We start from the raw sequence: 24,231 nt of genomic DNA, 5'->3' as shown, positions 1-24,231 counted from the left end.
TATTTTAAGTAATTAAAGTTAAATTAAGTTGAGAAGATAGTAGGTATAGATGAGTGTATAATGATACGTTATTATCTTTAAAATTGGTTGATGTGATAATATTTTAATAATGCCTAAAAATTATATTTTTTAAATGATTCTAATATAAATTATTCCCATATAAGTATTTATAGTAATACTAATAGACGGTTTAAAGCATTTATTTAATAAAATTGTACTTTTGCCGCATTTATAGGAACTATTATGATGTAATTAAGTGGATAAACCACGTTATTTTATTATAAATTATAATTCTTTTTTTTTAAATAAAGTGGTGTATGTACTCATCAAAATATTAATTTTGATTAAATTAGATAAAGTGATGTAATTAGTGAACATTCGATGTATTTCTTTGAAAGCCAAGGAGTCTATTAATAACTTGAGCCATAATCTTTGGTGTAATTCGATCCCATTTAACCAGACTCGGTCATCAAAACCTGCTTCTTGTACATTGTAACGGTTCATAATCGTTCAAATTTATGAAAAATCTTCACTCGGTACAATAAGCAGTTATAGTAATGACTAGATGGACGAGTTCTATGCAGCCCAAGCTAGAATTTCTGTATTACCACGGAATTGATCAGGCCTGCCTGCTCGACGGTTTGGGTTGGATCAACAAGAAGTTTAGGAGGGAATTCCATCATCTGCAATTGATAAATTGTTGCACTCTCAGGTCTAAATGCATCGATGAACGAACGAATGTCTCCAATTGTATTGTGCGAATTGAAGTGAGCGACCATGCGAGTCCCGTCAGCCAACCTAAGCCAAATTGAGGTTGATGGTAAACTTTCTTCTACAACCAGGCCAGGAGAAGGACTTGGAGCAGTGTTGAGAGGACTGGTACTGCTGGTTTGTTCAGGAGTTGCCGAAGTATTGTTGCTACCAACAGACCCAGCCCTCGGGGTTATCTAGAGGTGCAGCCGCTCAAGGCCCAAGGCTGAAAGGATCCAAAATATTGTTTTTTAATTTTTAAGGGTCCCAAAAAAAATTTAAATTTTAAAGGTCAAAGAAAAATTACCAAGGGTCGAATTTTTTTTATTTTATTTTAAGGACTCATAATTCTTTTTTACCAACTTTTAAAGGGCCTAAAATAGTCTTTCTCCGTCATTTAAGAAATCTAAAACTCCATTCTATTGTTTTGACTAGACCTAAAAATGTCAAAATGGGACCTGGTTACCTGTTCCAACACCCTGAAATTTTGTCTGGTGCTTCTTTGGTTCCTGCATGAAAGACAAAACACATGATTGATATCATCAAGTGGACTTCAAGAATCAGCCAGTTAGTGTTAAATGTACGAAAGAAAAGGACAGATACATGTCTGAAGAAAGCCTTTTCGATCCCTTCCTAAATTCTACACAATGCTGAAAACAGAGACTTACAGGGTATTTCTCGTTTCTCTTTATCAGATTGACATGAACAGGACCTTTTATCAGCACCCTCAAGTTCTTTAGGACACCCCGGACTTTCTGATGCTCTGCATCAAAAGATTTAACAAAGTTATTAACACAACACGAAAAGGTATTCTGAAAACATATAGAATGAAACAAATGTTTGCGAGATGCATGAAACAGAAACGACAAGAATGGAACGCCTAATTAGCATTACCTCTAAGAAATGTGCATTTTCGGGATCATCCAACATTCTCAGAGGAACATCATTTACAGTGAAGCCATTAGTCCATAAAACAATGTTGTGAATAACAGTCTGAGGCCGCTGAGGTACAGAAGATACAGTTTCCCTTGAATGTAATCTACCGGTTCCAGTAAAACTCGTTGAACTTGACGATGGATTAAGCTGTTCGATTGGCCGTTCTACGGCTCCCAGTTGCCTAGCTTGATTCAAAATCTCATCTACTTCATTATTCTTCAAAGGATCTTGAACAAGCATGCCACTGCAAAATCTAAAGAGTTATACTCGATCACCCTTAAGCATTTCATCATATTGAATTATAGGCTTGGTATTTCTTTAAGTTGAACACCTTGAGAAAGTTTAACATAGAAAAGTAAATGGTTTCATTGACAATGAAAAGAATGACGAATGTGTATATATAAAAGTTGTCCATTGCCTAGCTACCGATCAGGCCTGAAAGCCCGCCTAAAAAATAGGAGGGTTTGGATAGAAAAATAAACTGAAATATAAGCTACGCCTTGGTAGGCTCGATCTCGCTCGATCTCGCTTGAATACATGTTTTTCTAAAATTTGTTGAAAAATATTTATTTCAATGTATTTAATATATTATATTTTTTAATTTTTTTATATAATAAAGTAATGTTTAAAAAATTTTAATACATATTAAATCACTTATATAATTTAGGTCGAAGTTGAATAAAAATTTATGCTTAATTTTTTTTATGGAATTGAGTCCAAATCTACCATGGGACTTAAAATTTGGTTAGGATGTACAAGTGTAGAGGTGAGTGAGTAATTGAACAGTCAATGTCAGCGTAACAGTGCAAGTAGAAAATGACAAAACACTGAAACAAGGTACCTTTGTGATGTAATGCAAGTCTTGTAAGTTTGGATTGCATTTAATTAATGTTCTGTTTTTCTTATGAAAACAAATCTTTGGGGTATCATTTTCATTGATGTTATTCAATTCAATCAAACCCAACACAATATTGCCATTTGCCAGCATTTTATGGTTAGCCTTGTTCATTCTTTTTAAGGAAACACACTCAACCACCTCCAGTTTATATAGGATTTTATTTTATTTTTTGGTAGAATAAGTAAGGGCTAAACAGGTAATATGATAGATTTTTTTAATCGGTCAAATAGACTTTTTTTTTTTTAAGATTTAGAGAAATAAGTTGATTTTAAAGAGTGTGTGAAAACGCATTTAGTTAGGCGTGCTTTCTGCACAATTGGCAAGAAAACTCATTCAATTAGGCGAGTTTTTCTGCTCACATGCTACGCGTTTTCTTTGAAATTTTCAGCTGCGTGTGTTTTCCCCTAACATGTCAGTAGAAAGTTTGTCCAATTGGACACGCTTTCACACTCTCGTCAAAATCGGTCTATTTTCCTAAATTTTGAAAAAAAAGCCGGCATATTTAGCCTATTTAGCCATAAATAAGATTTTATTGATGGCTATTTTAAAATTGTTTTATGAGAAATTTATATTACATAAAACAATTGATTAAACTGATATTACGAATTAATTTAACATTAAATTTAATTTTAAAATTATTAAAATACCCTTTAATAATATTTTTATCTTTTCATATTTTATATAATCTTTAAATAAAACAATTGAAAACCTTATTTTAAAAAAAAAACACAAAACTAATAAATTCATATAAAATTCTCTTACTACTCCACCAAAACTATTTATTAAAATAATTTTATAAATATATTTTTAATATAAAATATTTTCATCCACCAAATGTATAATAAAATGTATAATTAATTATAATTTAGTTACGAAAGAATATTTTTGTAATCTAGTTGGAACCATGAAATTCACTATTTTTAAGGTGTTACAAGTACATTAAAATAATTTTTTTTTATAAATTTGGTATTGGGAACATTTTTATGATGATACATGTTAGGCTTTATAATGCATTGAAAAAAATTACTTATTTATATTATTGAAAAGGGTAACTACGAACTCCGCACATGAATCATAAAATGAACATGTAAAATATAAAAAAAAAAACAAAAACAAAATTAATAGACTAAAAAGCAAAACCTTTTTAAATTCAGGTTAATAAATGAGGTCTCCATGCTTTTTTCTACATATTTAAAATTTAATCTCTCTATTTTTATTCCAATTTTCAAGGAATTTAGTCACCCCATTTTATAGATTTAAAAATGCAAATTCAATTGTTGAAATAGTAAAATTCTTTGGTTAAATTCAATTTTATTGCAATATCAAATTTTTGTGTTACATGACTACTAAGTTAATACTTCTTTTATATCAAAATATCACCCCCATCAAACTTGAAAGATTTTTAATGATATTAATAATTGGATCTGAATTTTAAAATTTAAAAAGTAGAAAGGACTAAATTCTAAAAAGTAAAAGTTGAACGACTAAATTTCAAATATACGAAAAGCATAGGACTTAAAACATAATTTAACCTAAACTAATTTCATTAATGATGTGAGTTATCATTCGGGTTGAAGCAATGAGAATATTTGGAATTAACTTATTAAATGCTTTTATCACCATTTCAAATATGTGAGGGACCACCAAGATAGGAAAAAATATATTTAAGTGTAGAATATTTTGAGAGAAATATAGGATTAGTGGACCCATTTGGAAGGTTTATTTGATTAATGGGCCAATAAACATAAAATTTCACCAAATTCATCAAGGTAGTAGGGAAGGGAATATCAGAAACTTCAATAATTTGTTGCTATTGATGGAAATAGAATTTATCAGATTTCATAACTACCAAATCCATCCTTCAACTTGGCAATACAATGGGTCAAAATTACTCAACATTTGGTCAGTAGTCAGTACAAATTTTCTTAATTAAATTTCCAATTCTCGATTCAACTAATTAATTCGGTTCGATTATGTTTTTTTAACAAATTAATATTCGATAAAAATAAAATACTTAAAAAGGGGAAGAACCCACCTACAATTTTAGTTTTACACCCATTTCGTATATTTTTGTATGATTAATATATTGACGATTTAACCATCATATTTCATGTTCCATTCATATAGATTATATTAAAAAAAATCAATCGTGAGATACATATCAATATAGACAACCCTTTAGATCAATATCAATCATATAAAACAATCGTAAGTTTTTTTATATCACTATAAGTGAATTTCTCCTCATATTTAAAATATATTTATATGTTATTGAAACATAATTTCAATTAGGCTAAATTCATAAAAAATATATATTTAAAATTTAATTTTTGTATTGAATTAATGTTTTTAACTCTACTTTTTCACTTTGGCATTCATTATTATCCATTACAATTTACAAGTTTTTCTTTTTTTCATCATCATTGGATCATTGATTATAATCAATATATTGGAAAGTTATGAACAAAAATTTATTTGAAGAGAAATCCCAAAAGTGTAAATAATATATAACAATATTTATATTAAATAAAAAATATGAATTAAATAATTTTAAATTACATAAATTTATAAACTTATTTAAATTTTGACCAGTGTAAATGAAGTATATATACACTTGTATATATAAAATAGGTCTCATATTTGTCTTTAGAAAATTCTATTTTATAAATTTAAATTCGAATTTAGTTCAATTCGATTATCATATGACATAAACAATATGATTGCAACTTGAAATTAACTTTGACGCAAAATACTAACATTTTGTAATTTTAGAAATAATGTTAGTATTCGTGAATATTTATATTTTTTTTTAATTTTTGAATATCTTATAATTTTAGTATCATTTGTTGATGTGTCATTTTAAATAAATAATGTCATATTAACATGAAATATAAATGAACTATTATTATTACGAGAGTTGGCACTTCAATATCATCATAAAAGAAATAATGTTTTAGTTAACATTTTATTAAAAATTTTGACTTTTTCTAAAAGGTAAACGATTAAATTTAACTAAAAAAATTAAATTAACAAAAAATACAAATATTGAGTACTAAATTTGACATTATGCCTAAAACGGAATTTCGTTTTGGTAACTTAACTAAAAAAATTACAATTTGATCACTAAACTATTCAAAAATTTTCATTTAAGTCATTAAATTATTCAAAAGCTTTTATTTAAGTAAGTTTTTTTTATAAAAAAATTCGGCTAATGAGTTCCAAATAATGATTCGGCGATTAGTGCAATTAAAAAATTAAAGAAAAAAAATTATATAACATCGATTTTAAGAGTTAAATAATTAAATTGTAACTTTTGAATAGTTAAGCTACAAAATTTAAAAATTTCTAGTTAACTTATAGTTTACTTTTTTTTTTTTTAATTCACTCTTTTAGCTCGCAAAGTGAAGCTTTTTGAAAATATAGAGAAGGAACAGCAATGGTGACAAAGACACTACCTCTTTCGAAAGAAAGAAGATAGATATCCAGAAAGGCATTTGAAATGTGGTGAGTGCATTTTATGCCGGCCCCCCCACCTTTTTTCCATTGACGTTTTCTCACACCCAACAGAAACGAACTACCCAACAACGCGGGAATCCCCCTTTGCCATTTCTTCTCTTTTTCATTTATTTCTCTTTGTGTCGTGCCGGCCTCAACTGCTACCTGATCCAAAACTTGTCAATAACCCTTTTTTTTCTTTTATTTGTTGTTTTCCATTTGGGTTTTGTTCTTTCTAAGTGCCTCTTAGCTCACTTTCTTTTAAAACCAGCTCTTTTTAACAATACCCAGTTTCAGATTCTTTTTTCACTCTGACAATGGCTACAACAAGTTCTGGTTTGAGACCAGCGCAAAGGGCTGAAAGGCAAAGAGTTTCTCAACAAGGTCTTATCCATGGTGGGAATTCATTAACGAGAAGTTTAAATAATGGCCAAAACTCTCTTCGCTCAAATGATACCAAACCTCTTCATTTTCCTCCTGCTCCTACTTCTAGACGTTTAGTTACTCCAAATTCTCGTTCTCACTCCAGGGACTTTGATGATGATAATGGTTTTTTCCCCCCTCTTTCTTTTAATTTGCTTCAATTTTTACTTAAAAATTTCGGTTCTATTTTTTGGTGTGTTGTTTTGCTTGCTTCTGTTTGAAGGTCTGAATTTGTTTGGGGGGGGGGAGTTTACAATAATTTTGGAAACTTTAAATAAATGGGAATAATTTTGCATTGGAATAATTTTGGATATAATTTGTTTGAGCAAGGCTGAATTATTTGAAAACATGATTTTAAGATATGGGCTTAATAAAAAAGTCCTTGCTTTATTGAAGGACTGAAACCTGCTACTGACTGTCATTTGATTAATGTATTTTTCTGAAATGTCCTTTGATTCTGTACCTGGTTTATAGATCCTGGGAGGGTGAGAGTTGCTGTAAGACTTCGACCAAGAAATGCTGAGGATCTTCTTTCAGATGCTGATTTTGCTGATTGTGTTGAATTGCAACCCGAGGTAAATTATAGGTCTATTAACAAATTCACAACCCTTTTTTGACATTGTTGTAAATTATCAAAGCATGTTTTCTTTCTGGTTCATAGCATGATTTCATGGTTTTTTATCAAATCTAAGTTGATCCTGCAGTATTTCTCTTGTTTTTGCAATATTCATTGACTTCCCATTTCGGGCCTCCCCTAGAATCATAGATTGATGGTTTTTTATTTATGTTGTCCGGTGCAATGTAGCTGAAGCGTTTAAAGTTGCGAAAAAACAACTGGAGTTCTGAATCTTACAAATTTGATGAAGTCTTCACGGGAACTGCTTCTCAGAAGCGAGTTTATGAAGTTGTTGCAAAACCTGTGGTCGAGGTGAGTGAGAAACATCTTAAGTGGTAGAGGTTTTTTTCAACCAGATGATACCTATTGCTTGTTCATTCTTCAATGCTCTCTCCATGTGTGTCACTTAACCCCCTAATTATGTTTGCATTTTCATCTTAAAATTGGTTGCTTTGAAGCCATTGTTTCCGCCTTCTAAGATTGTTTAGTTTATATTTAATCTTTTTGGTTGATTTTATATGTTTTTGCAGAGTGTATTGAGTGGTTATAATGGGACAGTTATGGCCTATGGTCAAACAGGTACTGGCAAAACTTTTACACTTGGCAGACTTGGAAAAGATGATGCATCTGAACGTGGTATTATGGTTAGAGCTCTAGAGGACATAGTGGCCAACGTATATCTTGCTTCCGATACTGTGGAAATCTCGTATTTGCAGGTAAGATTCATATTGCGTTCTTTTGTATGATAGTTTGTAGGCACTTGTCTCATGGTTGTTGATTAAATTTACTGTTGAGGTGTGTTTTCTTCCTCAACCTATAGCTAATGTATTAGTTTGAGTTGAATTTATCATTTGATGCTTTATCTACTAGATAGGCATGGTTGGGTGTTGTTGTTTGGACCTTTTTGATTTAATATTTAGCCATATGACACTTATACTGGATGGAGAGAAACATGATATAGTCTATTGAGACTTGTACACAACAAAGAAGTAGCAAACAACAATAATTAAGCGAAGACAGCACTGTGTTCAGCTACCAGGCTTCAGAATCAAGATCCTAAAATGTGTATAAATATGGCATAATAAGTTGATGAAAATGGAAAGCACGAGCCCCATTTGGCTCTTCATTGTCAGTCTAAGGCTCCGTTTACCACCGAGGTTGAAAAGTGCTTTTCAACCCAAATCATGATTTCAAACCAAAAATAATGTAAACAAGGAGTTTTTCCAGCCAAACCATGTTTTTAAAATGAGATTTTAACCGAAGCAAAAAGCTAAAATTTTTAGCTTTTGGCTTTTGTAAAATTGCTTTTGGCTGAACTTAATTTCTTATCCTCATTAAAGAAGTCCAACATTTCTTCTACTTTACAAGTCTAAAATGGACATTTTATTTGTTCAAAAGTACTTTTTGACAGCAATAGCAAACACTGTCAAAATTTTCAAAAGCACTTTATCACTACACTTTTCAACTTCAATGGTCAACTGGCCCTAAGAACCCTAAAATTTTTAGTCAATTTCTTTCTGCATTATCTAAAATATCTCTTCGTCAACTGAAAAACAATATATTCAAGTGCCTTGTTGGTAGATTGAGTTTTGGTTGGTATCTACATTGAAAACAATGCAAAATTCGGTAAAAAGTTTGTGAAGTTTACAGCAAGTATGCTTACGGAAAAACTCAGAAATTCAAAACACTAATTGGATGGAGAACCCTACCATACCTTATTCACCTTTATGGTAATATTACAATTAGCATATTTATGGTGCCAAAGCTTATGGAAATTTTGCTTATCAGTGTTTTAGAGGATGGCTCAGCAGATGACATTATTTGGATCAATAGCTTGTGTCTCCATCAGTCTATTTTTCTCTAGTAATCTTTTAGTAGTTAATTATGGAGACACACACAGACACTTTTATTTATTAGTGAAAAGCAAACTAAATTGTTAACCATTGACCAGATATTTTACCAGACTGTTCACGTAGTGATTGGTTGTTGGAAATTTCGTAGGTCACCAGCCTTTAAACTATTATTTTGTGTGTCTTCTCTAGTTATATTGATAGAAATTTTTGGATGAATTGATTGTTCTTTTAATTTAGTGTTTTAATTTTATAATCCAGTTGTATATGGAATCTATACAAGATCTGCTTGCACCTGAAAAGACAAATATCACTATTAATGAGGACCCCAAGACTGGGGAAGTATCATTGCCTGGTGCTGTCACAGTTAAAGTCCAAGATCTTGATCATTTTGTAGAGCTATTGCAAATTGGTGAGGGAAATCGCCATGCAGCTAATACAAAGCTAAATACAGAATCTTCACGTAGCCATGCAATTCTAATGGTAAGCATTCATTAGAACTTGGTACTCTGGAAAAAATGTTAGAAAAAAGGTGCAAAAAGGATCCTGAATTCATTTATCTTGTAGGTTTATATCCGGAGGTCTGTCCCTGAAAAAGTGGAAGATGGTATTAACTCTCAAGATAGGAAAACAAAAAGCAAGTTGCCTCTGGTTAGGAAAAGCAAGTTGCTGATTGTGGATCTTGCAGGTTCGGAAAGATTAGACAAATCAGGTATGTTCTTGATGGTTTCTATTTCCATTTAGAGGACTAGATGTATGCTTCAAACACGTATCGCCATTATCTTTTATAGTTTTATTTTTGTACAGTGTCTTATACTCCAGTTATGTATATGTTTCTTGAGTAGAGTAAAAGTTTTATATAACTGGTTTCCAATATGGAAAATTATTTGATCCACCATTGGGGCTAGTAGGGTGATATGTGTTTAAAATTATTAAAAAAAATAATGTAACAAAAAAGTAACACTTGTCAGTTTCTTAATCCCACTTGTGGAGTAAAAAAACTCTACCAGCTGTATATAGGAAATGGACTCTTCCGATGTATTTTGTTTCTCTGAGTGTTAACAGCTGAAAGTAGGAGCATAATTTTATCAGATCATCCTTAAAAAACTTGCCTAACTGTTTATCCATGTTACAGGCAGTGAAGGTCTTTTGCTTGAAGAGGCTAAGTTTATTAATCTCTCTCTTACTTCACTGGGAAAATGCATAAATGCATTAGCTGAGAATAGTCCACATATACCTACGAGGGATTCTAAACTTACAAGATTGCTTCGTGATTCTTTTGGAGGTTAGTAAGGAACTCTTTACTTTATGATTTTTTTTTTGTTTCTTGTAATACCTTTATCAAAACCTGAAGGTTTTGAAGTAGAACATTCTATCAGTGACGTCTATCACCTCTCACACTAATATCACTGTTTCTACGATTTTCATGGCATTGTAATATGATTAATTTATCTATATATCAGTTGGTTTTCTTAATTAATAGGTTTATGACTTGATAAATTATTCTATATTGTACTTTAATGGATATCTTTCAAAGGATGCTTATCTTTAGATTAAGTAAGCTTATTCTGCATGCATTATTAGTCTTTTTATCGTAATATGCTTGCTCGTTTTATCTTCTAATATTCTTATGAGATTCATATGTAAATGGATAGGCTCTGCAAGGACTTCACTTATAATAACAATCGGGCCATCTTCACGACATCATGCAGAGACCACTAGTACAATAATGTTTGGGCAGCGGGTGAGTATATGAAGAATATTGCGATTTAAAAGTTGAGAATCTCCAGTTGAATGCATGCTATGTTATGTTTAATCATCAACAAACCTCTCTTTCCCCCTTGTTTCTTTTGTGCATCTGCTCTGCATTATAGTTAAATGCTTGAACCATTAATTTTGATGAAGACAATGCATTATATGTTTTTCCTTACGCATCCTAATGTCTTGTTTTTGCAGGCTATGAAAATAGTAAATGTGGTAAAGCTTAAAGAAGAGTTTGATTATGAAAGTTTATGCCGGAAGCTTGAGACTCAAGTAGACCATCTTACTGCTGAAATTGATAGGCAACAGAAATTGAGGGAGAGTGAAAAATATGATTTAGAAAAACGACTGCGGGATTGTCATGATTCTTTTAATGAGACAAGAAAGAATCTAGTCACAAGGTCTGAGGTAGTTTTCTTTCCTGCTTTACTTCACTAATTATAATTAATATTCGATCTGAAATTTTCCTGGCCTTTTTCTAACTTTTCATCTCTTAAATCGCATTACTGTCTTGTTGTGTTTGGATCCAATATGCATCTAAATGTTGGTATAATTCTATTTTTTTCTTAAATTTGTAATATTTTAATATTCTTTTGCAGTTATTAGAGCAGAAAAATACTCGCTTGGAGTTGGTCATTGAAGAGGCGTTAGCTGAATTAAACTGCCAGAAAGATCAGAACTCTTTGTTGGAAGATAAAATTGCAGACTTGGAAATGAGTTTAAAACAGAACAAGGTAATTGTTTTTGATAAATATTTGCTATGGCTGTTTTTCCATGTATTAAGGTTATATGATTCAAGCAAATCTTCTTGTCAGTAGCATTCCAGTGGATCTCTAAGTCTGTAAAAGTCTTTCTCATAATATTATGGTCTTCAAGAATAGCCTTACTTTGTACCAAGAATCTTGATCAGTGGTGGGTGTAAACAGCTTTGATTTATATATACACGCATGATATCATGTGAAAGTTTTGCTCTACATTAATTCTAAGGATGCAAATGGACAATTGAGCTAAATATATTTATGGTGTTCTTTATATTAATAATTTTTATTATCCAGAAAACAAGAGTATTTATGCTGTTCTTTTGGTTGTTAGTAGCAAAATCAGCTGGAAAATTCTACATACCAGAAAGTACTAGCCGATACCACTCAGATGTATGAGAAAAAGATAGCCGAGTTGATGAAGCAGCTAGAAGTTGAGCGAGCCAAGTCTGAAAGTGCTGAAGAACAGTTAGATGCAATGAAAAAGCTTTCAGATGAGCGTAAAAAGTTGATTCAGGTTAGTGGACCTAACTTATGTTTCATCTTTCTTTCTGTGAATTATTATTGTTTTCTATTTCACTGATTCATCAAATTCAATTTTGTAAAGATTATGCAAACCCTGATTATATATTCTTATTGCTAATAGCATCATGAGATGGAGAATTCTAAATATCAGATGGCTCTTGCCGACACTACTCAGATGTATGAAATGAAAATCATGGAGTTAACTAAGCAATTAGAGGACGGGCACACCAGGTTTGAAGGTGCACAAGAACAACTAGATTTGGCAAACATGCTGCTAGCAGATTATCAGAACTCGACGCAGGTTAAGCTTCTTCCTCAAATGAAATGTGAAATAATCTTTTGTTCCCCCCCCCCCTAAATATCTCCTTACAATCTAATTGCTTTAACAGTAAAGTCTCCTCTTATTCTCTTCCCTTCCTAGCTCTGCTTGTATTTGATTTGTTATCATCACTTTTTAACAATTATATTACTCAATCGGATTTTTTATTTTGGGTGCATCTCAACTTTCGGGCTTATATCCTTACACTGCCAAATATTGTTTATCTGCCTGCCATTTCTTTACCTGAAACCTCAGTAGTCTGTCTGTATTAGACAACATAGATTCACATGTCAATTTGTTTCTGGTCCTAGGAGAGAGTCAGATGCTCCATGCCATTGCTAATTCCGTGAATTTATCTTGTTGTTTTTGTTGCATATTTTGATTACCAAAGCAGTCTAGTCTTTTTGAGCAGTTAAACATTCCTGGAATGCCTTTCCTTACATTATTCTGCTGCAGATAATTTACCGGCTTTCTTAGAAGTTATTCAGTTTCTGAACTCTTTTTGCACTTTTGTTTTTCATGATCTCCAGGGGCAGGACGGAACCAGTGAACTGAGATTGAAGTTAGAAGAAATGTATCGGCTTCATGAATCTACTGTAAATGAACTACAATCCCTGAAAGCAGAGTTTAAAGATCAGATCCAAGAGAAGGTATGATTGGTGTGCATGCATATGCTGGCATGCATAACTTTTAGTTCAAGTTTTGTTCAGACATCCAGCAGCTGTGTACTTTAGGCCTGAAGTTCTAACCTTAATGCTTTTTTCTCTGAAATAAATTGGTTTTCCTAGGAAGCAATTAGTGAAAAGCTTTATGCTGTTCAAGAAAAATTATCGGCAGAAGAAAAAAGGAGGAAGGCTATTGAGCATGAGCTTGTAAATCTTAAAAAAGGTGCGCCTGAAGGCGATAAACATTTTGAGGTAAGTTGTTTGTACGTTTTTTACATCATGTCAATTATTATTTCTTCATAGTATTATAATATCAAGTTTTGCAGGATAAGAAATCGTACATGAAGGAAAATATCAGAGGAACTTCAGTGTTAGGTACCTCAGCAAGCCTCAATAAGTCAGGCACATTAAGGGTCACGCAATCTGCTCAGAGGGCTACAATTGCAAAGATATGTGAAGAAGGTAAGACTTCTGCTGTAATAAAATCGTATACCATCAAAATATTTCTCCTAGTCGAGGATCAATCTTGATTTACATGTTTTTGGTTCTTAAATGCAGTCGGACTTCAAAAGATAATACAATTGTTAACTTCTGAAGACTCGGATGTGCAAATCCATGCTGTGAAAGTGATAGCCAATCTTGCTGCTGAAGGTGGAGTTCAATATGACTACTGGATTTGAATAAATTGCTTTCATTCCTTTTGCTTTGCTTGGACAACCCTCTGATGGAATCGTGTTTTTGGATTGATTTTAATGCGTGGCTATTTTCCTTCTCTTTTTTTATCTCTGCATCTTTTTGTTCCTTATGTGCTTTGAAAGTTAAAATCATTTCCCCCGAGTTGATTATGGTTTTATATACTGCAGATGTTAACCAGGAGTCTATTGTGGAGGAAGGCGGTTTAGATGCCCTGCTTACGATGTTGAGATCATCTCAAAATGCTACTATACTTAGAGTGGCTTCTGGGGCCATTGCTAATCTGGCAATGAATGGTAATTGTAAATTACTATCTTCCTTGGTATATTATTCACTCCGAATCTGGCAATTGGTTATAAATGATGGATTCAAATTGAACTCTTTTCCGTTTTCTAAACATTTCCACATAATATCTTTTATAGTTATAAATGGCAACACTTTTTCGTATGAAGAATTAGCTCACATGCATATCACCACTTTCATTTCCAGAAGTACCTTTACAAGAAAATCTCAGGATGTACCATGGTTTAATATGCAAATAAATATAGTTTTTCACTCCAAAGTCAATCATCTCATTGTTGCATTCTCTCCATGCTGAGATGTTTAAATCCTCCATAATGTTCAGAGACTTCCTATGTTAACCTGTTTCCGAATCATTCTCAGAGATGAATCAAGGTCTAATAATGAGCAGAGGAGGTGCTAAGTTACTAGCAAAGACAGCTTCTGGGACAGATGATCCACAAACTCTTAGAATGGTTGCCGGTGCACTTGCCAATTTATGTGGAAATGGTATGCCTTTTTTCATGTACACTATGGAATTCTTTTGACCGTGGCTGGAGCCGAGACATTAACCAGTCAGTCATACCAATTGGAATTTAGGAACTGTTTTGTTCAAACTGTAGTTTCCTTCAACCGTAGAATCCGTCTTGCAACTGAATGTACCTGATACACATTAAGATAACTGATCTTATTGAAACAGGAAGTTAAGTCCTCATCTTGATTTATGCTGATCATTTTGGATGTTTTCGTCATTCAACAGAAAAACTACACACAATGCTAAAAGAAGATGGAGGAATCAAGGCAATGTTGGGAATGGTTAGATCAGGGAATAGTGATGTGGTTGCGCAGGTTGCTAGAGGACTGGCTAACTTCGCTAAATGCGAATCCCGAGCAATGGTTCAAGGTTTATCCATGTCTCTGAAGTTTGATAGCCAATGTAGGTTATCTTCTCTTCACAATTCTAACGAACTTTGGTCGCTGCAGGACATCGCAAAGGCCGTTCACTTCTAATGGAAGATCATGCACTTGAATGGTTGATTGACAACTGTAACACCACACAGGCTTCAAACCGACGTCACATCGAGCTGGCGCTTTCTCATTTAGCACAAAATGGTAAGGGCCTAGGGCCAAAATTTGATACAAAAAACGTACTTCACTAAAATCCAATTCTGGTCATTCTCATTCTTGGATTATAAACTGTACGGGCCAAAATTTTCATGGCTGAAACTTATCAGTTTCTTTTAATGCTGACTTCTTAATCTGCTGCCTCTTGTAGAGGACAATGCCAGGGATTTTATATCGAGTGGAGCATTACAAGAGCTTCAACGGATATCAAATGAATCAAGCAGAGAGGATATCCGCAACTTGGCAAAGAAGATGCTGAAATCAAACCCTGTGTTTCAGGGTGAGATGCGTTTAGGACAGCAGTAAGATGTACATACAGTATGAACCTTACAATTTGTTTATGTATTCTCTAATTTACTAGATTTCTATTAGGGGTAGTAGCTTTCACCTTAAGTTATTAATATATAACATCAAATAACTTCAATCCATCAACTCAAGATGACATTAAACATTCAGTTGGTTCAATTTTAAAAATTCTGAAATTGAACAAACTCCTTGAGCATGAAGAACCGGTCATATTCATTGATCTTATACCTTAAAACTGAAATGAAAGATCCAAATCGTCATGAAAAGAACTTTCAGAACTTTCTATTTTGATTCGGCAATACAATCTGACTGTTACTTAAGAATGTCGAAATCACATGTTGAAAGCTCATTTGCAAGAAAACGGTGAACATTTAGTATATCACTATGGAGATATGGCGGGGCAATGCATCACTTAAAATAGAACAATAGTGTGAAAAGGGAATAAGTTTGATCGATATACACAGGCATTTCTTCTTTGAGCAGGGCTTCTTGCCCCATGTCTTACCTACAAGGTACTATGGTAGGCACTAGCAGGTTCCAGGGTAAATAGACTTGGCTCTGGCTGCTTGTCAATGGCTTCAAAACCTTTCAAAGATGTGATCTCACCTTGAAAGAACATGCTGAACTGCAGCGGCAACTTCACTAGCTATACATTTCAAAGTAACATTAGCCAGTTTGAATCACATCTTTAGGTGTCAAATAACCCCTAAACCTATGCAACTAGGAAGAGGAAATATTGAGTATAACATCTATTCAACATTAAAAACTATGTAACCCTTAAAGATCCTCCAAATATATGAAATAGACGTACCTTTGTCATCTGCATATCCGTATTTAATGCTCACTGCTTGAGTAGCATAGGTATGAAGTTTTTAGTCAACAGCATTAGACAAGTGTATTACCTTGGTAAAAATGAAACAAAAGGAATGCCAAAAACAGACCAAACAATAAAATAATGGGAATGAAAAAGTACTTGATTGATCCAGGAATAAAGCATGTTCTTAATTTCCTTCTGAAGATTAGTATCTGACAAATGTTATAAGAATGGTACAAGATTTAGATCCTTGTTGTTGCCCTTTAGCATTCAGAAACATATCATAGAAACCTGCATGAAATATGTAAATCAACAAATACTTTCTGTCAGAAAATTTATGATGACAACTAAATAAGCCAATCGAATATCGGTTAATCATTTAAGAAGAGACTACAATCAAATGAACATGCCAATGGTGCTCTTAGCCTGTATTGTAATGTTATGCACCATGCTTGACACAGAAAAGGTACCTTGGAATTTAACAAGCTAACTTTTTTGACTTAGCTAATGCAATTAAGTTGTCAAACTTTAAGCCATTGAAGAGAATAAAGCATAGCACTATCAAAATGTGAGACATTGTTAGAAAACAGTAAATTCATCAAGGTAAGAGTTTACCTTTTGAGATTGAGAAGTCCTCATCTTGGTCAACAGGCTCTCCGTGTTAAATACTAGTTTGAAACAAGAAAAGTCATATTGCAACATTGTGTAAATTCAGTACTTTAGGGCATATCATTCAAAGTTAAAATGGTATAAAAATTCTCAGAATTGTTTACAGGAATTTTATTTGTAAACCTTGTATAAACTAATGTAAAATTTGCTAACAAGAAACATAGAACCTATGGTTAAGTATGAGTTTGAACATTTGCTAGAAGCCGGGTGAGTTTACTTAGAGTTTCATGAGCAGATACAGTATCTGGATGATCCTCACCACAGATTGAAGTTCTAATAAAAATAGCTTTCCTAATTAGGTCATCTCCTATGTCAAATTGCCCCCCCCTTAGCAGTAACTTGGCCCTAGTTTCGAGCACAGTGGCTCTTGATAATGCCAAGTCCTGCCAAAGACAAGGATTCAATTGAGCATTAGTTTTGATAGGCCTCCAACAAAGTGATTTGTCGAACCACTTCTCGACTGGGGTAACAAATGCCTGGTCTGCTACCTCCAACGCATTGGTGCATAGCTGGAGCAGTTCAAGAGCAGGTCTGCATCTAGAGAATGTGATGAATGTCCGAATTGCAAGAGGCAAAATCACTTCTTTGACAAGGTATAACAGTTCCGAGACCCTGAGTTCAACAACTATCGGATCATTACCAAATCCAAATAGCAAGAAACATGCTGCCCATATATGTTCCGAGTGGAGGGATAGAGATCCACGACTAACAATAGCTTGAACCATGGCATGTGCAACACCAGTAACTCCTTTCTTCCGAGCATAAACCTTGATGAGCTCATTGAAATGGACATAACCTTCCTTGGTACTACTTCGTGCAATGTTGAATCTCAGCAACATGGAAGATGCTTCTGTTTCGGATCTCTTGGAGTATGATGAAGAAAAACCACATGTCAGGGAACGCAATACTTTTCTCCAAAAACAGGTTCTTTTATGTTTCTCGGGTATCTTGCGAGCAGCTAGGGCTAACAGGGAAACTGGAATGGCAGCAGGAGCAAACCAACCACTCACCAGGACCATTCTGGTCGCTAAGCTCCTTGGTCCAACGGCATGATCAAATATGGAAAAACATACCTCAAAGAGTTGGAGAAGGAAAGTGTTTTTCCTCAACGAGTGAGCCTCCCTACCACTCAATGAAATGTCTCTCAAGGGCATACGATTGATAGTATCCAGTAGCCGGCTCGGATTTATCGGTAGCTCAGATAGAATGGCGCCTACAATTGCAAGGCCCAAAGTCAGCCTTCCAACTTTCTCCTCAATAGTCCTCAGCACATCAATCTCTGCAATAGGGTACTCTTTTGCATTTACCTGCATTAACGACATAGCCTCTACTGCAGACAAGTATGAGAGTTTTAAAGGTTCCAGATTCATCACACGTGGAAGCCGAGTGGATATCACAATGTGGGTCTCTCCTCCAAAACGAGGAAGAAGATCCATTATGAGCTTTTGATCCCACCAATCCTTTTCACTCTCTAAATTATCAATCACTACCAGAAAAGGTATGTTTCTCATTAGCTCTTTCCGGATTCTAGAAATGGCAGCCTCTTCCTGCTCATCAAAGCTTTTCATCTTGCTTTTGTCTATGCAATTTTCGACCCTAACATCAACCTCTAAAAGAGATCGGAGATTTAGATAATTCTGCCTAATATACCGGCTTTCCCCTCCTATCCATAGAACCATCTTATACCTCTGGTGATATCTGTAGGCAAATTCCAGAAGAAGCTCTGTCTTCCCTATTCCGGAGTCCCCAGTTACGCAGGCAATGCCCTTTCCGTATACAATTTTTGCTGATTTCTTTCTCCGTGAAGTCCATCCACCACCTTTAGGTCTTTGATTCTGTTGCCTTTCAGTGCTTTGCATCTCAATCTCCTTTTCCGACTCTTTCCAAATGACTGGTTCTTTACCCTTCCTACTGCCACTCCCCCACTGTCGTTTCCCAAGTCTTTCCTCTACTGAACTGCTCTTGCTCCAGCCAATCATCAAATTCTTTCTCTTAGATCGAGCTTTGAGCTCAAAATAATCTCTTTCCGTTTCTCCACTAATGTCACCAAAAAGTATAAACTCTAGCTCAGACAATTCTTTCTTCCTGCCAACAAAGTTCTCATTTCGAGGAAATGGAAACTCCTCTTTTTCTACCTTTTCTCTCCACCTCATCATTTGCTCTACAACACTTCGTCTTCCTAACCGCATTGCCAAAAGTGAAACAGCTCTTGATATGCAGTCTCTCCAATTACCGTCTTGAGCTTCCAATTTCCATTCATCGACTCGAAAGAGGCCATTAACAGCTTCCTTCCATTCCTTCTCCAACCCTCCATACAAAAACCATAATTCACCCCCGTGTTTTTCCCACAGCTCTCCCCTCTTCTCAACTATATCCCGGACGAGACAATCACCGGGACTCAAATCAAAATAGATTGGCACCAAATTTTTCTTGCTTGAAAAAAACCTAAGCTCCTCAATAGTATATGGATTCTTGAAAGACTTCCTCGTTAGAATTACAACCCCGAAGGAAGAAACATCCATTGCCTTCTCCATAAGTCCAAGCTTACGAGAACTCCTAAACCGAGCTCTATCAGATACAAAACAACTCATCCCTTGAAGTTCCAGCTCAGCACGGAGCCAATTTGCAAATCGTTGTAAGGAAGGTTTTCGACCATGCAAACCTATGTAAATGTCATAGCTTCTATTTCTGTTAGAAGATAATGATATCGGAACCGGGGAAAATGACATGTCGTGGCTTCTCATTTGCTTTCTGTGCTTTGCTATAAGGTCATAGTAACCGTTGTCACCTACATGACCATAACTAGATAAGGTGCCATTGGAGACAACATGGTCGGACTTCCGGAAGTCACTTGAAATACAGGCAGTAGGTTCCAATTTCATATCTGGCAAATCAAACCGAGCATTTCCGAGGCATTCAGTTCCCTGAATTCCGGAACAGGAACTTGGAGGATCAGCACTTAAATTAGCACTATCACATTGAGCATCAGACCTTGTTGATTCTGAAAACTGACAGGTTGATGATCTCGGAGAGAAGAACGGTGATTGGTTCGCAGAAAAGAATGCCGACGATGATGATGACATATTTCTAGAGGTTGTCACTGGTAGCGACCCCAACGTGCCGCTCTCTTCTTGGAAATCCATATTCAAGGTACTTCCCATCTCCATTAGGTAAATCCCATGAATATAATCAAGGTATAAGAAGCCACTCTGAGATAAAAAGGAATGAAATTAATCATTAGCAAAAAAAGGGTATTACCATAGGAAGACCTGCAATTTTAATTTTAATTTATACACAATTTAATGCTATAAATCCATACCAGTAATGTTTTAGTTGAGAAACATCAATGCTAAAAAAAGAAAGAAAGAAAAAACTTGAAATAACAATTGCAGAAAAAAATTCATATATTTCCAAACGATTCAATTATTTGGAACACTAAGAACAAAAAAAATCAACCAGCAATGTGTGTTGGAGAAGAAATAAAAAGAAGCGAAATATATGCAATATATGCAATATAACCTAAAGTCTTACAATAATCATATACCTAAAGTCATGAAAGCTAAATACAAGTGTACAACACATAAAGAACAAAGAGGACCCCAAGTTTTGAAATTTTGAAAGATTAAAGAACCAAAAGGGCAATGAGTGAAGCATAATCTCAAGACCCTTACAGATCTAAAGAAACTATTAAATATACAAGGAAAATTTAGATACAAAGACCCACTTCTGAATTTAGTAGAATAAAATAACATTTCCACGGTAATTCAGATCTGAGGAACTTACTTGGCTTCAAACTATGGGTGCCAAACCAATCAAAAAAACCAAATTTAACTTCAACAGACTACAAAACAAGGGGGCATTTAACAATAAAAATAGTTACCCAAATGAATATTTTTGAAGGCAAAGTTGATAAACTGTTTGAGAATGAAAGAGGCAAACACTCACAGTATTGCAATCAAGGTAGAGAATGAAAACAATGAAGCTAGCTAAGCTTTTACTATTAAAAGTTAGATTTGATAAAGACCCATTTTCAAAAGCATACTAAACAAAGTAAAGGTTTTCATCAATGCCCCCCAAAAACCAAATTTAACTCAGTAAATTTCAAAGAAATTATATGAACCCAACATAGTGATCCAAAAGCTTTAAAAAAACACATTTGTTTGTTTCCTTTGTCCAATAAAAATGGACCCCTTTTTTTCTCTCTCCCTTGTCTCTTGAAAATATAGTTCAAATCTAAAACAAGGGCTTTTTTTTCCACTTTCAGTGTCTTTGTCTATGGGTTTTAATTATTGATTGTTTTTCAAAAAGATGGTGAAGCAGAAGAAGAAGCAGAAGCAGTGAAGTACTGAAGAAAGGGCAAAAATGGGGACCCGAAAGGACGGATCTGACGATATATACGGGTTGGTAGGCTCCATTACAGTTTACACTGCTTCCATTTTTATAGCTCTGAAAAAAAAAACTCTTTTTTGGCTGAGAAGAACAAAATCCACTGTGTTTTTCGGCTTTTGGGTTCACATTTAAGCATGGGTTTTTGGTTTTGTCACTGTTGTTGTGGTTATTGTTGTTTGCTGATTCCTCTTCTTCTTCTTCTTATTAATCTTAAAAAGGGAAACAATAGATTTTGTTTATAAAAATTTAATATGTTTTTCAATAATTAATATTAGAAAATCTAACATAATAATTATTGGTTTTTTTATGGAATCTAAAATTTTTATTTTTAATATAAAATATCATTATATATAATAAGAAATATTTTAAAAAAATCAAAATATCATTTAATAATTTCATGATGATTTTTCTTCTTTTTGTATTCTTAATGATGATATTGCATGAAGGGATGAGCAAATTGGGTAAAGAAATCCATAAAAATCGATTATTTTCGATTTTTTCGGTTTCGATTCTATTTGATTAAATAATTTAATTTGTATTTATGGAAAAATATATAATTTTTTTTGTCTAAATATATCCATATATTCAATTAACATGATTTCACCTAATTTTTGGCATTATTAAATTGTGAAAGTGAAATATGGATAAATCATTATTAATGACTGCAAAAATTTAATTGAAATTATATTAAAATAAAAAAATAATTTAAGTGCTCGATTGAGTCTTAGTTCAATTAGTATTGGTATTGTTACCAATACAAGAGGATATGAATTCGAGTGTATTAAAATGTATATTCAAACGTATTTTCCTTCTATTTAAAGGTTGATGAGAGACAATAAATAATATTAGATATTGTATATAATAGACGAAAATAAAAACAAAAATAAAAATAGTAATAAATGAAATGACATGAAGAATGTAAATGCCGCTATAAAAGTAGACACTGAGTTGATAGTTCAATACTTATGATACTGACATTTTTATTTTCAATATCATATTCATTATGCAGCTTCCAAATTTGGTGTGCCCCATCTCCATTTTTTATTTATCATTTTATTTATTTAAATTAGATTTAATATTTAATAACTAATCATTTAAGTCTAATTGAATCATTTCCAATTAGAAAAAGAAAAGGAGTTAGACATAGAAAAAATGGGAAATTGTCAAAATTTTAAGTTTCGATTAGGGTAGTGCAAATTCGGGCAAAATTAAACTAATTCGGTTAATCGGTTAGTTAACTAAATTAATTCAGTTGAGGTCAGTTAATATTTTTTTAAATTTCGGTTAACAATTAGTTTAGTTTGAAATCGATTGGTTAATTAAATTAATCGAATTTAATAAATAATATTATAATATATAAGTATTCAGTCAGGGTCGGTCAGTTCGGTTAACTTTTGGAAGTCTAAATTAATCGGTTGGTTAATTCAGTTAATTTTTTATATGGTTTATACTTGTTTTAACCAAAAATAAAAAAACCGAATTAATCGAAAAAATTCGGTTCAATTTTTTTTAAATTCGATTTGATTAATGGTAGTTCGGTTTAATTATTTAGTAATAAATCATTTCTTAACTGTGTAGTTATTCAGTTGATTCGTCAATCACATAAATAATAATATAAATACTTATATTAGATTATGACACAATTAGGATTAAGAGAAAATTATGTAAATATATATAATTTTTTTTATAGAAAAACAAATGAGAAATTTGTGATTTTAGAAACTCTGACAAATTCAAACCTCATTATCTATAATGATTTTTTATAAAATATTTGTTTTGAATTTAAATTATTCTTCATATATATTATATAAAACATAAAAAAATATTCTTGATTATTTAATTGAGTTAATATTTAATACAGTTATAATGTAATTACATATTTGAAGTTAGGAGAAAAGAGAATTGGAATGATATATGTGACAAGTGTTGGAACCCTAAACACCATAAGGAAACAAAGGGGTTTTGATTGGGTGTGGTCTTACATGAAACCATGTGGTAGCAACTAGCAAGTGGTACCAACCAAAGGAGTCTTTTGGACTTATGTTCAAACCTCTATTTCAGAATTTCAAAATTAATTTACTCATTTAAATCAATTGTAGCAGTCCTTTTTGTAGACAGCCTCTTATTATTCCCACCAACAATTAAACACCCTTATTTTATCACACTTTTTTAGATACAAAAATCATATTGACATCTATTATTCTTTACATGAATAATTTTAAAATAATATTTTTATTTTTAGTAGATGATATACACTGTGAGTATAATTGTAATAGTTTATGCCAATGGACTAAAATCATCAACTAATTCAATGCATTGGCTATATACACATTCATCAATTTTAAAAGCCTCTTTAGTAAAATTCTTGTTATTAGTAAAGGATTATTCAATTACCATTCGAAAATTTGTATGGCAAATATATATATTTTAAAGAGTTTATAAATATAATTATAAATAAGTAAAAATAATTAAAATTTAGCATAAAGTATAATAAGACTGAAAATTAAAATATAGTTAGATAAAATTTAGACGTAGTAAAACTTAAATTTAAAAAATAATTCACTCGTGATATTAGTGTAGAGTGGAATTTTAAAAACCTCAAATTTAAATTATAAATATATTAAAATATAAGTTTAAGTGGTTATTCTTATCTAATAGTTGCCTATTCAGTAGTTTTTGATTTCTCAAAGTATTTATTGAATTAAGTCCAATAATTAATACTTCGGGTTCTATAGATTCGTTAAAGGAGTGTCTATAAACCAAAGAAATTATTAGGGTTTTCATTTGTTGCACCTAAAAAAAGATCTGGGTTTTTAAAAAAAGAAGAAGATTAAATGCAATGAACTTTGGGGTTACATCCTAGTAAAAGTTGGACAAGTAGAATTTTCAAATTCAAAAATAAAATAAAATAAGAAAGAAAGAGAGAGAGAGAAAATGGTACAATGTGCTTTGAAAATCGT

At 32.8% G+C, this 24,231-nt stretch overlaps 2 protein-coding genes and 1 pseudogene across 3 annotated transcripts; 1 reads left to right on the top strand and 2 right to left on the bottom strand.

Annotated features, from left to right (window-relative positions):
• Positions 1–590: 590 nt before the first annotated feature.
• LOC107915592 (plant UBX domain-containing protein 4-like) lies at positions 591–2,225 on the bottom strand (annotated as a pseudogene).
• A 3,742-nt stretch (positions 2,226–5,967) lies between these two features.
• LOC107915804 (kinesin-like protein KIN-UC) lies at positions 5,968–15,544 on the top strand. Of its 2 annotated transcripts, none has more exons than XM_016845001.2 (21): positions 5,968–6,628; positions 6,977–7,077; positions 7,308–7,430; positions 7,649–7,834; positions 9,230–9,451; positions 9,536–9,680; positions 10,104–10,253; positions 10,624–10,712; positions 10,925–11,137; positions 11,329–11,463; positions 11,825–12,004; positions 12,134–12,313; positions 12,862–12,981; positions 13,120–13,248; positions 13,323–13,458; positions 13,555–13,647; positions 13,860–13,985; positions 14,353–14,478; positions 14,729–14,872; positions 14,953–15,081; positions 15,245–15,544. In XM_016845001.2, the coding sequence occupies exons 1-21, from the start codon at positions 6,397–6,399 to the stop codon at positions 15,397–15,399; spliced, it is 3,114 nt and encodes a 1,037-aa protein (XP_016700490.1). In that variant the 5' UTR covers positions 5,968–6,396; the 3' UTR covers positions 15,400–15,544. The 2 variants fall into 2 exon arrangements, with proteins under 2 accessions (XP_016700490.1, XP_040959431.1); XM_041103497.1 differs by having other exon boundaries at positions 5,980–6,088; positions 15,245–15,521.
• A 1,401-nt stretch (positions 15,545–16,945) lies between these two features.
• LOC107915805 (uncharacterized) lies at positions 16,946–21,461 on the bottom strand. Its single transcript, XM_041103498.1, has 3 exons — positions 20,828–21,461; positions 20,666–20,723; positions 16,946–20,091 (listed from the first exon to the last, which is right to left on the bottom strand). The coding sequence occupies exon 3, from the start codon at positions 20,047–20,049 to the stop codon at positions 17,056–17,058; it is 2,994 nt and encodes a 997-aa protein (XP_040959432.1). The 5' UTR covers positions 20,050–20,091; positions 20,666–20,723; positions 20,828–21,461; the 3' UTR covers positions 16,946–17,055.
• Between the last annotated feature and the right edge of the window lie 2,770 nt (positions 21,462–24,231).

This window comes from Gossypium hirsutum, chromosome D10 (assembly GCF_007990345.1).
Source record: "Gossypium hirsutum isolate 1008001.06 chromosome D10, Gossypium_hirsutum_v2.1, whole genome shotgun sequence".
Classification (NCBI taxonomy): Eukaryota; Viridiplantae; Streptophyta; class Magnoliopsida; order Malvales; family Malvaceae; genus Gossypium; species Gossypium hirsutum.
Note: the sequence above shows the minus strand (reverse complement) of the source record. Positions and strands in the feature narration are given on the sequence as shown.

Coding starts and splice junctions, on each gene's coding strand:
- LOC107915804 (XM_016845001.2), top strand. CDS start 6,397: ATGGCTACAACAAGTTCTGGTTTGAGACCAGCGCAAAGGGCTGAAAGG. Junction 10,254..10,623: donor GCTTCGTGATTCTTTTGGAG/GTTAGTAAGGAA, acceptor GTAAATGGATAG/GCTCTGCAAGGACTTCACTT. Junction 15,082..15,244: donor TTCTCATTTAGCACAAAATG/GTAAGGGCCTAG, acceptor TGCCTCTTGTAG/AGGACAATGCCAGGGATTTT.
- LOC107915805 (XM_041103498.1), bottom strand. CDS start 20,049: ATGGAGATGGGAAGTACCTTGAATATGGATTTCCAAGAAGAGAGCGGC.